At 41.3% G+C, this 20,794-nt stretch overlaps 1 protein-coding gene across 2 annotated transcripts in view; it reads right to left on the bottom strand.

Annotated features, from left to right (window-relative positions):
• Positions 1-10,757: 10,757 nt before the first annotated feature.
• The window catches only part of MTF2 (metal response element binding transcription factor 2), a 31,528-nt gene continuing 21,491 nt past the window's right edge, over positions 10,758-20,794 (bottom strand). The window contains exons 7-12 of one of the 2 annotated variants that reach the window (XM_065409054.1): positions 16,018-16,085; positions 15,451-15,621; positions 13,572-13,680; positions 13,375-13,433; positions 13,153-13,257; positions 10,758-11,287 (exon numbers count right to left, since the gene is read on the bottom strand). In XM_065409054.1, coding sequence (XP_065265126.1) covers positions 10,933-11,287; positions 13,153-13,257; positions 13,375-13,433; positions 13,572-13,680; positions 15,451-15,621; positions 16,018-16,085 — 867 coding nt within the window. In that variant the 3' untranslated portion in view covers positions 10,758-10,932. The remainder of the gene's footprint in view (positions 11,288-13,152; positions 13,258-13,374; positions 13,434-13,571; positions 13,681-15,450; positions 15,622-16,017; positions 16,086-20,794) is intronic. The other variant, XM_065409055.1, reaches the window with a different exon arrangement.

The following is a 20,794-nucleotide window of genomic DNA, read 5'->3' as shown; positions in this document are numbered from 1 at the left end:
CAAACAAGTTACACATCACTCCTGACGTATTGAGGTGCAACCCCTCTACGTAGCAAGGTACAACCCCTCTACGTAGTAAGGTGCCGCCTCTCACCTTGTACATGTTGGTTCGATCAAAACAACTCTATCCATCATTTTACCCTTTTGCCCCTGTCATTGGGATGGGTCGGCCAGTTCCATGTTATCTGTGGAATGTTCCAGTATAGTGTATGTTCTGATATCTGGTGTCCAGTACCTTTTAGGTATGTCTCTTTTTGCAGCATCAGCCCTTTCCTTGCCAGCTTCTGTGAGCAGGGCCTGCCTCTGGCTCACAGCTTAACTTTGCTTTATGTTAGCAAAGTCTTGACCATTACTTTAGTTCAGGCCTTAGGCCTCATACCGGGCCTCTGATACCAAGGTTTATATCTCAGGGCCTCCTCTTACTACAGGGATCATCCTTGGAATGTGGGTCAGGGGTGGGGGGGAGAAGAGAGAGAGAGAGAGAGAGAGAGACGGGCAGATAGGACAGAGGTGGAAAGTCTAAACACTGAAGAACATTTCCCTTCAGAACTTGGAATTGTACCCCGGATTCTCCTTATTAAAAATATCAATGAATATTAAGGCAGTATTCACTCACCACAGAAAGCTTCATTGGATACCTGGGCTGAGCAAGACTTCCAAATAGTGCCTCTCTTTCGTTTCTATTTGCTTGGCCATCTGAAATCCTGTCAACGTTAAAGACATACCACTATATTAAACATCAGGATTTGATCCATTGTGTATGTAATAAACACTGGAGTATTTTTGCTAACTAATTTGCTTTTGTAGTGATACTATACAAGTAATTTTACATATTTTAATGTTTATTTTAATATTTCATAACTTTATAAATGTCTGCCATTCCATAGCAGCTGATTTTGAGGATTCCATTTTCCAGATGCCAACAATAATCCACTATTCTTTCAGCTATCAATTGCCTTAAGTTGCCTGCCTAGTGAGCTTCTCCTCAGAAGGAATATAAAGCACTGAGAACATCTGAAGGAACTGAACAAACATTTAACTTCTTGCCCATCAGTTAAAAGAAAAAAAATCCTCATCAAGCTACTGATTAACTTCAGTAGACATTTGCAGGCTGATGGTGTCACAAAGAGGCAGAGGCAAACTAGGAGTAGAATCCCAGTAGAATGAATATATATATTTACTATTAAGGTACTATGTGATATTGTTAGATACAGTAATTAGCAGTGAGTTCAGGCAACTAAAATTAATAAACTATTCTAATGAAAAAAAACGTATACGTAAAAGGGAAGTCAACCTAAAATTTGTATCTAACTTTGGGCAAGATACTGTAGGCTGGTGTCGCAGTTACAGGGCTACCTGCACCTCGGCCCTCTGACTGCATCCCTTCAGATGTCAGGCCTTGTGCCTCTACCTTGCCTGGGGTAGAATTCCACAATGCTCCTACTCTTAGACTGGGCCCCTGACTACCAGTACTCTATATCATCCGTTCCTACCCTGCAGATCCTATTGAGTTCCGTCACCTGTGGTTCTTCCCTTTGGCGGCCTGAGACCAATGGTGCACAGTGATCAGTCAGCCTTCTAAAAAACAAAGTACTGATTAATTTACAGCAGGAACAAAGCATTGAGAGAAGCAGGATTTTAAAACAGTCTATGCATGTCTATCTTGCCTAAAGGCTTATCATCCAAGTCAGAGTTTCTCACAAGCCTATGGCTTATCAGGCTGAGGCAGTTAAGGCACATCAGTTCCATGTGCACAATATCATATCTGACCACCTTTGACTGCCCCAACCTGCTGGATCAGGCACCCACTTTGCAGCTGAGTGAACTGGAGATGGTCTTTCAGTGTGAGACAGAGCAAGACTTAAAGTCATGATGTTTAGGTTTGTAGCTAAGCCTCTTAACCATTCAGCTACCACCCCTCTGCCCCTTAATAGTAACCTAGGCAGGCCTAACTTCTTTAGACACCCACAGCAGATTGTGTTTCAGTTTAACTCCCACCTCTCAAGAGAGGATTCCCTTTCAGAGCTGCTAGAGTTCTTTTGATCTCTGGTGTGCATAGGCCATTTGCCGTCCTGGCAGTGATTCCTAACAACTCTCAAGCCATTGCTGTGAAGTGGCTGAGCTTGAACCATTCTTTCCTTTCCTGTTGGTTTTCCCCAACGGCCCCCTATTGCATTAAAATATATTCATAAACATCCCAAAACTACAGGTATTCATATACCTACATGCAGTATTCATAAATTATTACAGAGCAGCTCCAAATCCATCATAGGGCAATGCTATATATGTCTCTACCATTATTGTAGAGTTCATCGTACAATACAGGAGTTAATTCTAAATAGTTATGACTGTTACTCAACCTGGGACTAGTATAATTTATGTACGTATAGATTAAAAATTGATTTACAGAGGCATAGTTGGGCATAAGCATATGTCTGTTCTCTAAGATTTCAATTCAAGTTTTGCATTCACAGTTTATTTTTGTAGCAAAGAAGTTTCCTTTTTCCAATCTGCCCAAATGTAACAACAGAGGGGTGGGGAGGAGTTAGTGAAACAAGTCTGCCAATGGCACAGGCAATTGTCCACCGGAAAAAAGCCTCATTATTTGATTTGGCCAACTAGCTCTTAATCAAGCCAAAACCTGGGCCAGCCACTGGGAAAACTGACTGCACAATCCAATTGAAATGAGAAAGGTGCACAACTCAGTGTCATGAGCATAGTTCAGTACTGCATTCACTCAGTCTCTCATGTACACATATACACACCTCCTCTATACCCTCTGGCAGCGACATTTTGTAAACGATTGTGGGGGAGGGAGAGGGATTCTACAAGCACCAGTTACTTCTCTCTTGCTCCTGGTACTGGTGCCTGATCTAAATTCTTCCCAAGATGGGGACAACACATTGCAGTCACCCAGCATACTGGGGTCTCTATCCATAGTTCACTGCCACCTTCAGGATTGGCATCTAATTTCCCCTCACTCCCATTGACTTCCCCACATGACTGGCCACATTGCCATATTAAGGGCTGTTCTTAGTGACCCGGCCCTATCTTATCCCTATGGAGGCCATGCACAGCTGCTATTTTCCCCTGCTTCATTCCAAACCCTCACTGTGTGCTGTCATCCAGCTCCTCCTTTCAGTGAACCTGCACATCCAACACTAACTACTCCTCACTGGCTGCCATCCACCTCACTACAGCTGCATCTCCACTCATTGTGTGTGTGTCCGTCTGCTTAAATAAATAGCTTGCTGTTTAATGAGTCAATCTGATACAAGATTCATCAGTTTTGATTTAACTGGTTCCCATTTAGTGATTCTTTGCTCAACTGTTTTCTAAGGGCTTGGCTACACTTACATTTTATAGCGCTCTAACTTGCTCGCTCAGGGGTGGGAAAAATCAACCCCCTGAGCACTGCAAGTCAGAGCGCTTTAAAGCACTAGTGTAGACAGGCTCCGAGCGCTGGGAGCCACACTCCCAGTGCTTGAAGCTAATCCCCTCGTGGAGGTGGATTACCAGGAGCACTGGGAAAGCTCTCCCACGCGCAATCACACTCACACTTCAAAGCGCTCCCGCGACAGCGCTTTGAAGTTTCCAGGGTAGCCATGCCCTAATTATGTCCATCTGCTATTCAACCAAGCTCTCACCACACCCCTTTTTGCATTATAGCTTCTCCCAACAGCTCCATTTCTGTTATCCTCACCCAATCCCCATCCCAGTCTCCCTGCCCCACCTATACAAATACAAATCCACACCTGCCTCAGGTGACATGCCTCAAACACTGCACTCCCCCATCCTCTCACTTACCAAAACAGCTATGTTTGATCTTGTCTTGACCAAGCACTGCTCTGTGATCTCTCCATCGCTGCGTTCCCCCTCTCTGACCAGCATCTGCTCTTCTTCAACATTGCCTATCTACCACCCGCTCCTGCTATTTCCAGTCCAATCAATTTCAATATTTTTTTCTACTGCTCTCGGCCATTTCTTCCATTGACATGGTTGTTTGATACAGAATGCCCTCAGGAGTAAGTATCAAAAAATTAAACATTCTGTGCACAATATTTTAAAATGCTGCAAGTTTTATTACTCAAATAAATGCAGAGAGGGATTGGGGAACACAGGCCCCTAGCTGCACAAAGGTGGGAGATCATCCTGCAGCCACCCCTGGGACACGGACTCAGCAGTGAGGCTGCACCCGACCCTGACACAGCACAAGGCCTGGACGTGCCCCAGAAACACCCTGGGGCTCTGCACCAGGCTCATCAGGTGTGGGGCAGGCAGGATCCAAGTGTGAAGCGGCTCAGCGTGGGGGTATCCAAGTGTGGGGTGAGAGGATTCTGTGTGGGACAATCGGGGTGCAGGCAGCTCAGTGGGGACTAGGTGTGGGGGCATCTGGATTCACAGAGGTTCATTGGAGGGTGTTCCAGGTGCACAGGCAATAGGACTCTGCAGGGGCTTCCAGGTGAAGGTGGTTGAGACTCGGCAGAGGGGTCTATGTGGGGGGGGGGGGCTTGCTGGGGTGGGTGTCTGGGTGCAGCTAATTGGGGTCACTGGCATGGGGGTCTGAATGTGGGGGCTCAGGGTTGTGCAGGGGGGATGGGGCTTACCAGTGCAGGGAGCTCAGTGGGGGGTGGTCTGGGGGCAGGGGTCCAGAGGCAGGGGGTCTAGGTGCAGGGGACTCCAGATGCAGGGGTTGAGGTTCAGTGGGGTGGGGTTCGGGTATGGAGGGCTAGGGAGGTTCTGGGTGTACGGTGTGAGTCTTGTCAGGGGTGTTGGTATGGAAGGTCCAGATGCATGGGGGTTGGGAGGATGGGAAGCAGCTCCCCCCGCAGCTGAGGAGCGATGGGGGCAGGAGAGGATGCTGAGCTTCCTGCAGCTGGGGGAGGTTTTTGGGGGTGGCTCTGACAGTCTCAACCACTCCTTGGCAAGGGAAGAGGAAGTCCCATCCTCTCCTGCCTCCTGCCCAGCCAGGTCGAGCAGCTGATCCCAGCTGAAGGTAGGAGCCACTGGCTGGCATGTCCCCAGCCCTGCAGTGATTTACCTTTCTGCCGGCTGTTCCGGGTGCCTGAAACAATGTGCCTGCACTGCTAGGGAGTGGTGCATGACTGCTCTTGCAACTTCCCTTTGCTTCCCTGTCAGAAAGTAAGTTTTCTGCAGGGAAGCAAAGACATCTGCAGGGGACATGAATTCTGAACACATGCACTGGCATAGAATTGCCCCAGGAGTAGATACTCCATTCTACACTCTCCTCCACCCTTGACTCATTCATCCCTTTCCCCTATCACAAGGTCTGTTCTGCCAACCCCTAGCCCTGCTCATGCCAGCATCTATTTCTGCTCTCATGCAGTGGAGGATCTCAAGCAGAAGTTCCATGACCATATGGATTGCCTCCCCCACAAGTCTCTTAAACTCTGCAATTTTCCTTGACAAATTACTTTTCCACCTTGACTGGCTCCCACACCCATACTCCTAATGGATTATTTGCCATCTTCTACTCTCCCCTTTTCAAATCCTCCCCACCCATTCACTTTTTCCCCCTGCACAGAATCTTGCTTTTTCAAGCAGAACAACAAACAACCCTCTCCCAGCCCCATCTAACCGTCTCTATTATTGATGCAGAAGTTTCACATTTAGTCTCCTCCTCTAGCCTCTGCATCTGCTTCAGTGTTCCCCAGCTCTTCCCTCCCCAACATCTCCCTCTCAACTGCTTCCCCGCACACTACAAGAAAGTTTGTCTTAACGTGCACGCCCTCCTCCCCACACTTAGCCCTAACTACTACTCCCATCTTTTTTCTTCAACCTCCAATTGCTGTCTACAATGGATGTCTGGAGTTCCTCTCTTCCAATTCCATCATAGGTGGTCTCCAATGTGGCTTCTGCTCCTTCCATTCCACTGATCCAGTTCTTTATACTCTAACAACCTCTTCCTGGCCAAAGTTCAAAATTCCAATGTCACGTGCAGCCTGGGTAAAGCTCCAGCTGCTGGATACTCACCAGCCGCTGTGTTGGAGTCCCCAACCCAGTAGAGAGCCTGGTGTTCTTAAGCTTCTCTTGGTCTGAGTAGGCCACAACACTCCTTCCTTGGCCTTTCTAGCATGCTTTCTGGGCAAAGGCTTCGTAGATACTGGGCCTCGCAGCTAAGCTGCCGTGGGTCCCAAGACCACTGTTGACCTCCCAGTCTTTCCAGTAACTTTAAGGACACACTCTCCCAACACTCCTGCCTTGTGGGCACATGATAGATTAAACACACACACACACACACACACACACACACATAGGCTTCAAAGGTTTCTAAACCCAATTACGCTTTACTTAGCATGAGCACGACATGGATCCAGACAAAATAAAAAATGCCCTGCCTCAGTTTCCTCACCATTCTTCAGCACTCTTTGGGCTTAGATAAAAGTGATCCAGGATTCCCCCTCATAAAGCTCATGACTTCTCCTCCAAACCATGGAATTGTCTTTTCTGTGCAGCCAGCTTCCTTATTCTACAGGTAGTCCAACAGTAAAACAAGACCATCTGCTACAAAAGCATGCCTGTCTCTTCCTCTTTCCAGCCCAAGGTTCCTGTGTCTGGGTCCCTCTGAGTTACCCCATAACTTCTGAAGACTGGTCTACACTGAAAAGTTTCATCAGCATAGCCATGTCTCTCAGGGGTGTGAACCCCCCCCCCCCCCAAAAAAAGGATGTAGTTAAACCAACCTAATCCCTGGAGTACACAGTGCTAAATCAACAGAAGAATTCTTCTGATGACTTCACTTCTGCCTCTCAGGGAGGTGGATTAACAGTGACAGGAGAAGCCCTTGTAACATCTACACTGAAGCTCCACAGTGGCACAGCTGCAGCGATGCTGCCGAAGCATTTTAAGCGTAGACAGCCTGAAGGTCTGTGGTTTTTAAGACCCAGCATTAACAGTTGACTTTTGTTCTCCTGTTTGGGTATCTCCATACCGCAGTCATGCAGACAAACTTGGTCACCTTGGTTTCCCACATCAGGCAATTCTTGTTAGCATACCCATCTTCAGAGTACAGTCACTGAGGTTAAATGGCTCTCCACTGTCCCTGGTATTGGGAATATGTAATAGCCCTGACAGCACAGGACTGACTTCATAGACCCCGAGATTCCATTATACAGCAATTTCATATCAACCGAAATTAATAAACTGTACTACAGAGATTCCCCAAATTGTCACACATCCTTTCAACCATTCTCTTCATCTCAAAATCTTGTCTTTCCTCTGCTGCCATGATTCTGTTCCCTCCTGGTTCTTTCTACCTCTCTAATTGCTCTTTCAGGGTTTTGTTTGGTGGATATTTCTCATTCAACCTCCAACTTTCTGAATGGGTCCCAAAGAGTTCCATCCCTGGCCCTCTCCTTTTTCCTTTACACCTAGTCTTTGGGTGATCTAATTTGAAAGAACAAGTTCAAGTATCATCTCTATGCTGACAACTCTCAGACCTACTTCTTTTCTCCCAACCTGTCTCCTTCTGTCCAAACAAAACTCTTAGGGCTTGTCTACACTTGCGGCGCAGCTACACCACTGTAGTGCTTAGCGAAGACACTACCTACTCTGATGGGAGAGCTTCTCCTGTCAGAATAGGTACTCCACCTCCCATAGAGGCAGTGGCTATATTGACGGGAGAAGCCCTTCTGTCAATGTAGTGCTGTCTACAACAGGGCTTAAGTCAGTGTAACTACATTACTACATTGGGTGTTGTAGTAATTCTACCATCTCCACATACCTAGTCTGTGTCTAAAGCCTGACACTTCATCCTACATAACATCTGTAAGATCTAACCTTTCCTCACTAGGCACACAGCTAGTTCTCGTCCAAGCCCTCATCTGTGCCTCGACTACTACAGCCTCTTCCTTTCCAACCTTGACAAATCCCATTTTGCACCACTTATCTCCATTCAAAATGCTACTGCAAAAATCTTTCCTAGCTTATTACTTCAACCACATCAACTTTCTCTTTGCATTCCTCCACTTCCTTGTCCTTCACTGCAAATACAAGCTACATGTCTTCACTTTCAAGGCTCTTTAGGACTTATTTCTGCCCTATCATTTCTAATGTGGCAGCAAGATGTCAATCCCTGCCTTCATTCCACAAATGGTACCAGCCTTGATTGCCCATTTTTAAAATTTACCAACAAGCCCCTTTTGACCACCACTATGGATGAGAAGAACTCCCCCTAAATATCTGCAAAGTAACCCCCAAGTACTCTTTCAGATCTCCTTGAAACTCCTCTCTGTTGAGATGCCTACATAAAACTTGACAATGGTTAGGCAGCTGTTTTGCTATGACCATTGTTTTTCACAGTGACCGATATACTTCCATTGTGTCCTTGTGCTCCCCTGGTCTGTTTTATCCACCTTACACTTAGATTGTAAGATCTCAGAGATGGGCCTTTGTTATGTTTGTACAGAGCCTACTACAATGGAGCTCTGATCTCTGGGCACTACAGTAATACGAATAAATAAATAAGTACAAAGTATTAGTCAGACACCCAGGTAAAGAGCTGCGAAATCAGTGGGTATGAAAGTTCATGCTTAGACCCATGTAAATCAAAACAATGATTGATACACAAATTGTTGTTAAACAGTGATCTTTGTCTTTTTCTTTTAACAATCCATGACCATAAATATATTTGTATTCACATAAGGAGGTTGCAAATAGTACCACCATGCAAACTCTTATGACCAAAACATTCCCTGTGTGTACTGGAACACTTTCAGGGATCTATTGCTTCTGTGTGTATGTGCAGGGCGACAAGCTCAAAAAAGTTAGAGGGATGGCTATAGTTTGAGGGAGGACATAGGGAAAAAAATTCAAAGTACTAGTATGTATTTCACGTGAATACAGAAGCAAAACTCCTATCAAAAAATACACACATTTAATGTTGGTCTTTTTTAATTCTAAGAAATGCAACTCCAAAAATACAAACTGAACATCAGAGTTGTGTCAACCACCATAATAAAATGAAACAAAGACATTCACAATAGTTAAGACTATGGACAATGTAAGTGTGACAATTGTTATTTCCCTCTCCCTTCCCCCATGTATATTCCAATATTTATCTTCAAAAAGAAGCATTACTGAGAATACTGCTGGTGTTCAGTTAGAATTAAAAGATTTGGATAAAGTGAAATAAGACAGATACAGATGTGAGAGTAAGGTTACAAAGGCTTTACATTTTGGATTACCCCAAGATATAAAAATTAAAAAATTAACAAACTTGCTTTTATCAAAATATTACAGCTACAGGAAAGGCATCTTTAAATTAATAGCTGAGGGTGTGTGAGAGAAAAACCACATTTTAGTGAAGGTAAACAGAAGTGGCAGTTCTTAATTAGCACTTTTGTAAAGCTCATTTATTACCTGGCCAACAATGAACCAAGCACAGGGCAACAAAGTTTTCTCTGCTTCCTTTGGCAACAAGGTGACAGAAAAATCATCTTTTGAAGATGCTCCAGACAGGCAGTAAATTAAAAGTCAAATAAGAAGTAATGGAATAAATAAGTACTAAACCAGAGAGTACATTTAAACCACTATGTAATTAACAAATATTACATAACATTATTTCGGTGGCAAACTCCAAGTGTGTAAGAAAGACAGTAAAGTGAATAACCACCAAAATAACAATATTCTTCTGTTTACTCTTTGGCTAAAAACCCTCAAAATAGCAGACAAAGAAAAATACATCTAACACTGATGACAAACTGTCTCTTTACAAGTAAAATAAAGTTATCAATTTAAAACTTGGTACATTTTATAAAAACAAAAGAGGTAAAGTTGTTATAAAAGCAGTACTGTTACTTCAAATGGCAACATACTGTTTGTTGACCCTGTGCAATAAAATACTTTGTTCATTCTACATTTATCAAACATGACTAACAATTACTACAGACATTATAGGAATCTTGTGTGTGGCTCCTGTTGACTTACTTTTATAACTGGGAGACAAAATTTACAATCAATGTGCCACAAAAACTTTAAAGTGTTACTTCTAATAGAGTTCATGTTCAACATTTTCAAATCCTGCTTTATGTTTTGAACGGCTGATTTACAAGGAAAATAATTGACTGTATTAGCAAGAGCATATGAACATCAATGACTGCACCCATTGCCAGGAGACACTGCACTGATTTGACACTTTTCCTTAGTACATAGAAAGCAACAGCATCCAATAAAGCCTGAGAAGAAATGCTGCTGTGTAAATACTGCAACTATTCCTGATAAAAGAATTATGGGACATATACTCAGAAGCTGCCCAATCCCATAATTTGTATTGCATAGGTCACAATCACACATATATATACACACACACACACTCGTGTATATATATATATATAGTGCGTATTTATACACACACACACACGGAAAGAATATATTAAAAAGACAATGAAGTCTAGTCAAAGAGCAATTTACAGGCTCAATATATTTTTTTACACTTTGCTTGAAAGAAAATTTCAATATTTTACAGTAGGCATTATATACACTGCACTTTATGAAATCTAGAGTGTACTGAAATAGAAATACATTTCTGCAAACATCTGGGTAAGAAAACAGACGAAGATTTCTCCAAAGTTGTGTGCTATCTAGGTATTTTCCCTAATCACAAAAAACTGTATCCATGGAATGTTATCTAGAAAAAAAGTTTTTTTTTTTAAACACCATGCACATTATAAGCAATTGTAACTCAAAATATCCCAACCTAAAACAATCTAACAATGGTCACATTAAAAAATTTAAGTATCAGATCTGATTTTAAGAAAAATCTTTATCACAATATTTGTAATGTTAACAAGTACATGTTAAGGCTAAATTGGTTCTTTTTTAGAAACACAGTAAAGACATGTCTCCTTCAGAGCCATGGGTTATAAACTGTACCTACAGATGACAGTGCAGTGAACATGTTCAGTCCTACAGTCAGGATGCAGTTGCTCCTTCCCACTCCACAAGATACTGCACCTTTCCATCAAGGGTTACCCGACGAGCCAAAACACGGTATTTTTCACCACAAGCTATTCTACCTGCTGCACCAAAATAACTAGTAATTGAGTTCTTTAGATGATTCAGCTGCAATTCCTGATCTGCTAAATTGTTAAGAATCTCTGTATTGAGTTCATCATATTGATAATCTTCTTTGCTGTCATCATCTTTTACAATTTCTGAATTCTGAGGCTGGAGTGCTTTTCGTGGAAAGCGACCTCTTCTCCTCAAATGTGGTATTGCAGCAGGCCAAGTTCTTCCTGTACGAGTCCTTTTTCTGGAGTCTGATAAGCTACTTAAAAAAAAGACACCAACATTAAGTCCTAGCAATACTGTTTATTTAAAAAGTTTGCCTCCTGTGTACAGTTTTTTCTGCTTTACTATTTTAGTAATATCTGTGCAACTCATTAGTTATGATTTGTTGATATCAATTTAGAGCGATAGGTGCTTTACATACGGAAGATAAATGGCTGCTTCAGGGAGTTTACAATGTAAGGGCTTGTCTATATGAGAAAGTTACACTAGTTTAATTAAATTGGTTTAAAAACCAACTTCAATTAAACAGGTGCAAGCCCATGTATGGGCACCTTATTTTGGTTTAAGAGTATGGTGACTAGATGTCCCAATTTTATAGGGACAGTCCTGATTTTTGGGTCTTTTTCTTATATAGGCTCCTATTACTCCCCACCCCCTGTCCTGATTTTTCACACTTGCTGTCTGGTCACCCTATTTAAGAGTGACTTTTCTTTTGGCTTATCTTAAATTTGTTCCTAATTGCCCTTTTAAATGGATAAAGGTGCCGCAGGTATTTGCGCCAGTTTCACTTAATCTGTTTAAATTCACACCGTAAACTAAACCAGGTGCTACTCTCGCATTTAGACAAGCCCTCAGTTACAGAAAATATCGTCGTATTTTTTAAATCGAGTGCACCTCAGTTCTTTTTTCAAAAAAAGAAAAAGAAAAACAAAAACTTTGTATGGTCTCCTCTATCAGTAGTTAATCTCAATAGAGTTAAATTTCTGACTCCTCGTGGACATTTTACACACAGGGGGGAAAAAAGGTCTATGCGCAAAATTCACAGACTAGATGTACTGATGACTAGAGAAGAAGAACAAGATGTAGCATTGTTTAAGTGTCATATTATAGGGGTGAGAGATTTAAGTCTTTGAAAAAGGCATATTTACACCTACATTTTTGCACACTGGAATGGTTGGTGCGCTAAGACATAATATGGACTTGGTAAGTTAAAAATAATAAAGCTATGACCCTAAACTGGTGCACACAAGACACTGTTTAAATGAAGTGACTTGACTTTTTTTTTTTTTTAAACAAACATTTCATTCAGTGGGTTTTGAACATTAAAAATAAACTGCAGAAGTGTAAAAACCTGGTCATTCCACAGATGAAGACACTTGCCAGCTTTAGACTGGAAAAAAAAGACAAGTCATATCAAATGTATTTGAAATTACAAAATTGGGACAAAGCTTGCAAGACATGAATCAAGACCCTTATAAACTGTTTCTCAATTTGAGAGAGATTCTTTAGGAATATTAAATATGAGGCAGAAAACTGTCCAACAGATTTGTGGAACATCCAGAAGGCCACGTTTTTCTTAAGTACCTGATTAACTTATTAAATCTGTGTGTCAAGATGATTCAATCCCAGTGGAAAATACACTGTACTTGATAATTTTATATAAGTTGGGTACTTAATTTTCTTTAACATTAATAGAAATTATTAAAACAAAGGCTGTTAAAGTGAAATGAATTTGGGGTGCAAGTTAGTCCTACCAAACTGAGTTTTGTATCAATTAACATTTATTAGAAGTCTAATTTGAAGAAATGGCCATACAGTTGTTCCTTTTGTTGTAAACAGTTCAAGTGCAGACTGTATCTCAACATTAAACAGTAGCTAGTAATCAAAGAGAAATTGGGCTAATTTCTCCTTAAATAGCTTTTGTTTAAAAAGAGAAAATTCAATGTTCAGCAAGTGCAAGCTCTGTATGATGCCTGCAACATTAGTGCTGCTTTGTCAATTAATGATAAAGTATTGTTGCACCATTTTCTTTTTCCTCCTTCAGAAAATTAACCTAGAGAAAAATCAAAGATTAAGAGAGGTTTCTGCATGTTTCCTTTTAATGGATAATTCACTATTTACCTATAATGCCTGGAAATGCTAGATGAGGTAGTTTCTTTTGTACTGGCAGCACCTGTGGATTCCACATCTGAGGTATTGGATGAATGAGCAGTTCCATCAGATCTCCTGAGACATAAGAACACAGTTGCCATGTAATGAAAGTAATCTAACATTAATCAATTAATCTGACATTTGACAAGCAAAAATGAGATGCTATTAGAATGGTTTAGTTTTTTCATTTACCCAACAGAGCAGGGTAAATCCAAGGCCGGGTTCTCTAGCACTGGGACTGGTTCCTTATCCTGAGAAGTAGGGGAAAAAATTCAGATCGTTTCCATTGAAACTATCAATTTTTCAAAAAACCACAACTTAAAACTTAATGGTCATATCCTAAGAAATGATATTATGAAGTATAGAAAGAGAATTATTTGAACGCATACCAAAGATGGCGGCTCTGAAATTTTTTGAATCATTTTTCTTGTATATGGGCCAGGTGGACGACCTACTGATTTTTTCTTCCCCTGTTTTTCAATGCCATTACTTATTTCCCTAGAAGAAAGATGACATTTTGTTTTAAAAATATTGGAGTGACTTGTCCAAGGAAAAAGATTTAATCAGTGTAAAATAAATAAAAGTTTATACATTTACTCCAGGTCAGTTATGCTAAATGAGGTTATCCTTGTAAATTAAAATTTGCCAAATTAATAAAAAGTTGCAGATCTTTGCCTGCAGTGTAATATGGCAACACAGAGATAACAGACAAAACCTAAAACCTTTCCAGGGACATATGCCATAACTCAATGGTTTAGGAAGAGCGCATATTCAAATGTTTGAACATTCATACTGTAGCGGGGTGGTCACCCGCTCCGGCCCTGAAGGGCCGGAAGTCAGCCCCAGGGACAGGGCTGAGGCTGCGTGAGGGCTGCTTTTGAGTACCGGGACATGGGCAAGCAGCAAGCCTCGGCTGATTGGGGAAACAGCCACAGCTGGGGCCACACCCCAATCAGACCATAGCTGGCCTTATAAAGGCCAGGGAAGCCAGGAGCTGTAGGACTCTTCCTCTAGCTCTTGAGGGAGAAGGGCCTGGCTGCCTGGGAGTGGACAAAGGTACCTAGAATGGAGCAGGGTTGAGGAAAGGCTAGAGGAGCTGGGGAGCTCCAGCCTGGAGAACCCCCAGGCTACAGGCCTTGATAAAGGACAGAACAAGTACTGGGGCTACAGAGGGGTAGCCTGGGGTAGGCAAAGGCAGCAGGTCCAAACCCCCCTTTGCCAGTGATGAATGGCGTGTACACTGCTCCAGTGAGCAGGAGCTAGACGGTGACTGGCAATACCCACATACTGAGGCGAGGTGGGGATAGGGGGTTGGGGGTTCCCCTGGATGGGGAGACCCAGAGATTGTGGGGGTACTACCAGGGGGCAGCCCCCAACGGAAAGGGGCACTGGGGTCCAGGAGGGACACGGGGGGCCAGCGACAGGCAAGACACCAGCCGACAGAGGGCGCTTGAGGCTGGCGAGCCAATTCCCTGGACGTCCAGCAGGAGGCGCCGCGCCGGTGAGTCGATACTTCACCACAATACAGAATGTTCAATTTATGTAGAATTTGGATAGTGTTAAAATCAATTGTGTTTAAAAAGTAGATAATCTAGGAATTTGATTTACAACTTGAAATCCCATCTCCTGTTTAAAATCTTAGTTCAGACAGTTGCGTAACAGGAAAAGCAATGTTTTTTGTTTACTAAAGAGCAGCAAGGTCTGGTTAGCTAGTATCTATTTTCTATTCTCGGTGCTGCTAAATTAAACGGTTTTCAAAGAGGTCTTTGTAAAGGTTAAGTAGATTAAACTCAACATCCTGATTTCATAACAATCAAAAGATCAGTGCATAAAGGTACAGATCATTCTATATTCTTAAAGCAATTGCACTCAAAGTGCAGAAATAAGTTATTCACCTACATACATGTTTAATAATGCATAATATGTACTTAAAACCTTTGGGGAGAGACCCTCTCTGATAACAGACCATTTAAAATATTTATGGAAGTTTGAATTCAATACAAAATTCAATCTGCTGGAGGGAAAAAAAAATCTTCTACTGTCATTAAGAAGTTAAGAATAAAGTAGCTGGGATCTACATAATAGGTATGTGCTACCTCTGCCTCACTAATTAGTTACACATTAATCCTAGGGTTGTACTAAAATGGGTGAATAAACTTTTAGCATGATACAACATTAAGGCAATATTGGTACTTTTGACAGCTATTTTTGCATGATTTCAGTTCCATTACAAAGTCCTGAAGTCACTATGCTGTTGATTTATTTTACCTTGCATCAGGTATGGGTTTGGATGATTTTCTGCCTTTAATTTTGAATTCATGAGATGTTCCCTCTGGTTCTTTCTCCGCCTTTAAAGCAGCATTTGGTGGCATAGGAGGAACACGAATTCTCAAGCCAAACAAATGCTTCTTTTTCTTTATCTCTTTTCCAGACATAAACCTAAGTGATTAAGAATTAAAATTCAAACACTGGAGAAAGCAGAGAGTATCTTAAAAGTACACAAACTGAAAAGTTAGCAAACTAGAATCCTCTTTCTAATGCTATTTGTGTGTATCCTATTTTGTTCTCCCCACTCCACCCCAATATGTAATGCCAAGACTGGGGAAAAGATGGAAGTTAAATCAAGTTTTGCTGGTGATCTGACTTCCAAAGCTATCTCAATCACCACAAAATATTCAACATAGAAAGAGTTCAGTAAAAATGCCACCTGCAGCCACCAATAGTTATTCTGGGTAAAGTTTCTAAGATGACTGGGGTTGGGGGTGGGGGAATCTACATTAAAGTAAGATGTGAAAAGAGCATTTGAAATGTATAATAAAACCTTCATCAACTTACATGGTCTTGTAATCATTTAATGCTTCCAGTACATGCTCATATCTTTCAGATTTTGGTGTGTCTGCCAGCTGTAAAGTATTAAGAAGTGATTTAACTTACTGGAATTTTCAGTAATAAAGGTCCAATGACCTAGATCAGAGCTCTGCTTGTTTAAAGACTACTGGTTTGGGATCATAGTATATCTTGAAGGTATAATTTATGGTGAAAGTTGCCTTACCCCAAGCATGGGCTATTACATTTAGTACCCAATGTATTCCATGAGTCTAGGTTGTGCGATTTTCTGCAGAATCCATCCTTGCCAGAGAATCTAAGCTTTCATTTTAAAAGAAAATTGTTTCTTGTAGCTCTTACAATTTTTTAGAAAACCTCAACCAAAACTTATAAATACAATATAAATATAGACTATAAATTGATGCAGTGTTGTCTTCATGAGCCTGCAGATATCTTGGAACAAGAACTCTGTGGTGTTAAATATTCCACTGAGATGAATGGGTTAACCCTGAAAGTACAAGACAGTTTATATATCAATATTGTTAACTATTTAATTGCTCATCATTTTAGCAGACATATCCTGCTGAGGGGCCTAATTATTATTTAATCTAAGGTTGCTCAACACCACTCAGGAAGTGTAATAGAGCCTTAAAGTGGAGGTAAAATATTTACCCACACACACACTTTAAAACTTCCTTTCATTATCAGAAATGTGTAAATAGGGTTTAGTGTAAATCAGAATTAGGCTCAAAGTGTTTACCCCACAATCCTAAATGTCCTCTTATGATGCCACAAGTCCCAAATGGTTTCTTCCCAGCTACTGAAACCTGCTTCTTTCCCCCTTAAAGCTTATAGAATGCATTCATGAGTGGCCAATACAAAAACCTACTTAACCCTAAGAACTGAAGATATGGGGACAACATAAAAAATTTAACTCACTATTTAAATAAGGAACAGGCTCTATAGTATTGACTACTCCTCCTCATTTTCATATTTAACAGAATATACACTTTTTTTAAATTTCAAGGAAGCTATCAAAGAACTTACACACACGTTCTATTCTGGTTCCCCAGAAGTTACATCCAGCTTGCTGTGGAGTATGTGGACCTTTGACTGTATAGTCAGGGCCCATAATTTACCACAATTCATGATCAGGACAAATATCATGTAATTGAAGGCTGACTGATTATTTACAACTTGCAACAAATTACAAATTCATACCGCTAAAGAATACAAAAAAGTGAGGAATGAATAAAAAAAGGGAAGAGGAAAAGAAATCGAGAAAAGCAAAAGGTAATTTTTTAAATCCTTACCATTTCCCCACATCTGTAAAACTTGTGGCAGAGGGGCAAGGTACCACATTTAACACTTAATTTTTATTAGTATTAAAAAAGCCCATAGAAGTGACCCACCACTGTGTAAGATAAAAGTGCTACTGGAACCCATATCTGGGATAAATTACTAAAAACAGGGGTAGGGAAAGCGTTCAAACTAATTTAGCCAAAGGATGTTAGTGGAAAAAATTGACTTTACACAAGCTAGCTTTTGGGTACATGTACACACATATACACCCCATGTATTTAGAGTCTGTGGAATTCTGGACCCAACAGCAGATTTTGCAACTGTGCAGGACCTGAGCTACAGAATCAATACAGAACTTCTATAACAATTCTTTCACTCTAAAAACAATGACACTGAAACGTTAGTTTTAGGAGCCCTAGTTCCAGTCCACCACCTTCCTCCTATTTTACATAAATGTCAAGAAACTTAGCCTCTTATTAATTTAAAAATGCACTGGTCTGAAGGAAAATCAAAAAGTTATTTCTAAACACCATGGATTCCTCAGCAATGCAAGGAGAGATCTAGGAAACATTTATACTCTATAAATTCCTGATAAATCACTGCTTTGCAAAAACCCAAGATTTACCAGCAATATCAAAATACAGAGTTGACTAGCATACAATGTTTTCCTTTCTCCCTTAGTGGAAGAGAGGCATGGAGGTTACTATATTTATGCCCAAATCTTTAAGATCCTCCCCGCTCCACTTTTCCTCTACTGTACAACACTATCTATACTCTCCTAGTTCATTACAGAATTTGGCCTTCTGGTTGAAAAGGAAACAGCTTCCTCTGGAAGTTTACAAATGCTGCTCCTTAACCAGCTGGAAGCACCACTTAATAGATATGAGTGATTTTTCCTGCTTTATATCCTGTTTTCATTCTCTCTATGCCATAATGGTTTTAGCAACAAGTTTTGTTTTTATCTGAGGATAGTTATAAATAAAAGAAGGTTTACTTCTGCAGCATTTCTGGCCTAATAGTAAGAAACCAGAAATTAAAACCAGATATCAAGTCCACTTGTCATGCAATGTATTAAAAGGTCATGGCACTTCCTGGAATATTCAGTTTTTTAAACTTACTGAAATGCCATGAAAAGTGAGGACTCACCACATTCTCTACTGTTCTGCTACTGTATTTCATTATAGATTAACACATTTTTACTTTTGCTAAAGTAAGTTATATTTGTGAATAGACTCAGAAAAAAGCAAAGCATAGAACACATTGACCTGTTCTTTATTATTTATAGAAAAGGCTCTTCAACATGCGAATTCCTACAAATGATTAATCAACTTCAGAATTAGCAAACATGCTATACATCAGATTCTAATTAATCCAGATACCTCTATCACAATAATTCTGTTTAATTACTGCTATTTAAGATGGGTCATAATTAGACTCAAATAAAAGTATCCACACCCAAAAGTTTTTGAACATAGTTGAGTTTTTCCAGAATTCAGGAATAGTGTCAAATAACAGGTGTTTGAGATCTAAAAAGCCTGAATTTTGTGTGTCACGTTTACTTTGGCTTAGGCAAAAAGGACTACACAGATATTAACTTATTAAACAAAAGTACATCAAATTAGGGCATAATCAGGATAAAAAGTGTTAAAGTCAATTAAATACAGTATCTGTATTCAGAGCCGTCCCGTCCATAGGATGGACTGGGGCAACCCCATGCTTTGAAGGTCGCCACGCTTCAGGGGGAAATGGGGTCCAGGGCAGCCTGGGAGGTTAGCGGGGGGCCTGGCGCTGGCAATAGCGAGTGACCCAGCCCCAGCCCGCCCTGCATTGCTTGGGGAGGGGGCAGAAGCCAGAAAGGGGTGGGGGGAGAGGCTTGGGGGAAGGGGTGGAGTGAGGGCGGGGCCTGGGGCTGAGTGGGGGAGGGGGGCTTGTCCCGGGCCCCACCCCCCCCAGGAACAGCCCTGTCTGTATTTAAAGAATTCAAAACCTTCTGAAATGATTCTCTTGTAAGAGGAAAAAAAAAAAATTACTTTGCATGCATTTTGTCAACTCTAGTTTAGCTATTAATTATGTCTGTCATTACATGCAGAACTACAACCCCATGTGTTAACACTTGTTCTTCCTAATCAGACTTATTGGGGAGTAAGTTTGTTTAGGGAACTGAATTTCTTTAATCCCCAGGCAATTATCCAGCAAACAAACTAGCTTGAAAATAAGCAGCACAGTGGTGCAGCAACAGGTTGTCTTGTCATGTCACTGGAAAAGAGTCAAAACAGTCTAATGATAATAGTAGGTGGTACTGACATACTGACCTTCTGTGAAAAATCTGTTTGCTAAATTTTACAAAAAAAGCTTGCAATTTAAAGAAAGATGCTTCTAATTAAAAAAAAAGTTCAAGATTTCTATCCCATAACTTATAGATGTCAGCCAACATTTTTCAAAGCACCAAATATGGCAAAAGTATTAACAGTAACATCAATTTTTTTTTGAGGTGCTTAGAAAGCAAAAAGCATTCTATTTCAGCACCGCAATGATTCAAAATACTAATTGACAGATCCTATGTAGGTTATGTTTAGACGCATCTGCAGTAATGTAGTGCTTAAAATGTTTTTTAGAACACTAAAATTTCTTTTAATTATTGAGATACAGAAGGAAAATATTACAATTCACTTTTATTCTGAAGCACTAAGTATATACACTTACAAGAACAGCATTTGTTTAGGTGGTTTTTAATTAAAAGCTTCTGTCATATACGCAGGGCCGGCTCTGGCTTTTTGGCCACCCCAAGCGCAAAAAAAAAAAAACCTGCAGCGCGGCCGGAGCGCGGGTGCAGGGGGACCGGCTGGGGGAGGAGGGGGAAGAGGGGGAGGGAGCGGGCGGGAGAGAGAGAGAGAAGGGGGCGGCTAGGGCTACAGCAGGGGCGCTGCCACGCGGCCCCTCCCGCTGCGCTGCCTCCTGCCGCCAGGGCTCCGCTCCGGTCAGCGGGGAGGGAAGGAAGAGGACTGCCCTGCAGGGCGCTCTGGTTCTCCGCGCCGCCGCCCCCTACAGGGCGGCCAGAGCAGAAGAACAACAAAAAAAAAAGCGGCCGTGCCGCCCTAGGATTGGGCAGAATGCCGCCTCCAACAATCTGCCGCCCCAAGCACCAGCTTGCTCAGCTGGTGTCTGGAGCCGGCCCTGCATATATGGAAAATGTTTGCAGACTTCAGTTTCTCTTCATTTTCCCCTAACCTTTTCCTATTAAGGACTATTTTAAAATCAAGTCAGATATTTTCTACTTTACTTGTCACAAAGCTGCTAATAAGTTTGTGTTCAGGGTTTCACACAGAGTGTTACTTTGACAGCTACTTTTAACAGTTTACTAATCTATTTAACCTCTTGGGTACTTAATTTGCCTGGTCAGTGGGCAGGAAAATGCCTTACAGTTGTCATATTTCTAAATGGAAGATACAAAAAACAAACAAAGTTCAGTGCTTGGGTATAAACA

This window comes from Emys orbicularis, chromosome 8 (assembly GCF_028017835.1).
Source record: "Emys orbicularis isolate rEmyOrb1 chromosome 8, rEmyOrb1.hap1, whole genome shotgun sequence".
In the NCBI taxonomy this organism is placed as follows: domain Eukaryota; kingdom Metazoa; phylum Chordata; order Testudines; family Emydidae; genus Emys; species Emys orbicularis.
Note: the sequence above shows the minus strand (reverse complement) of the source record. Positions and strands in the feature narration are given on the sequence as shown.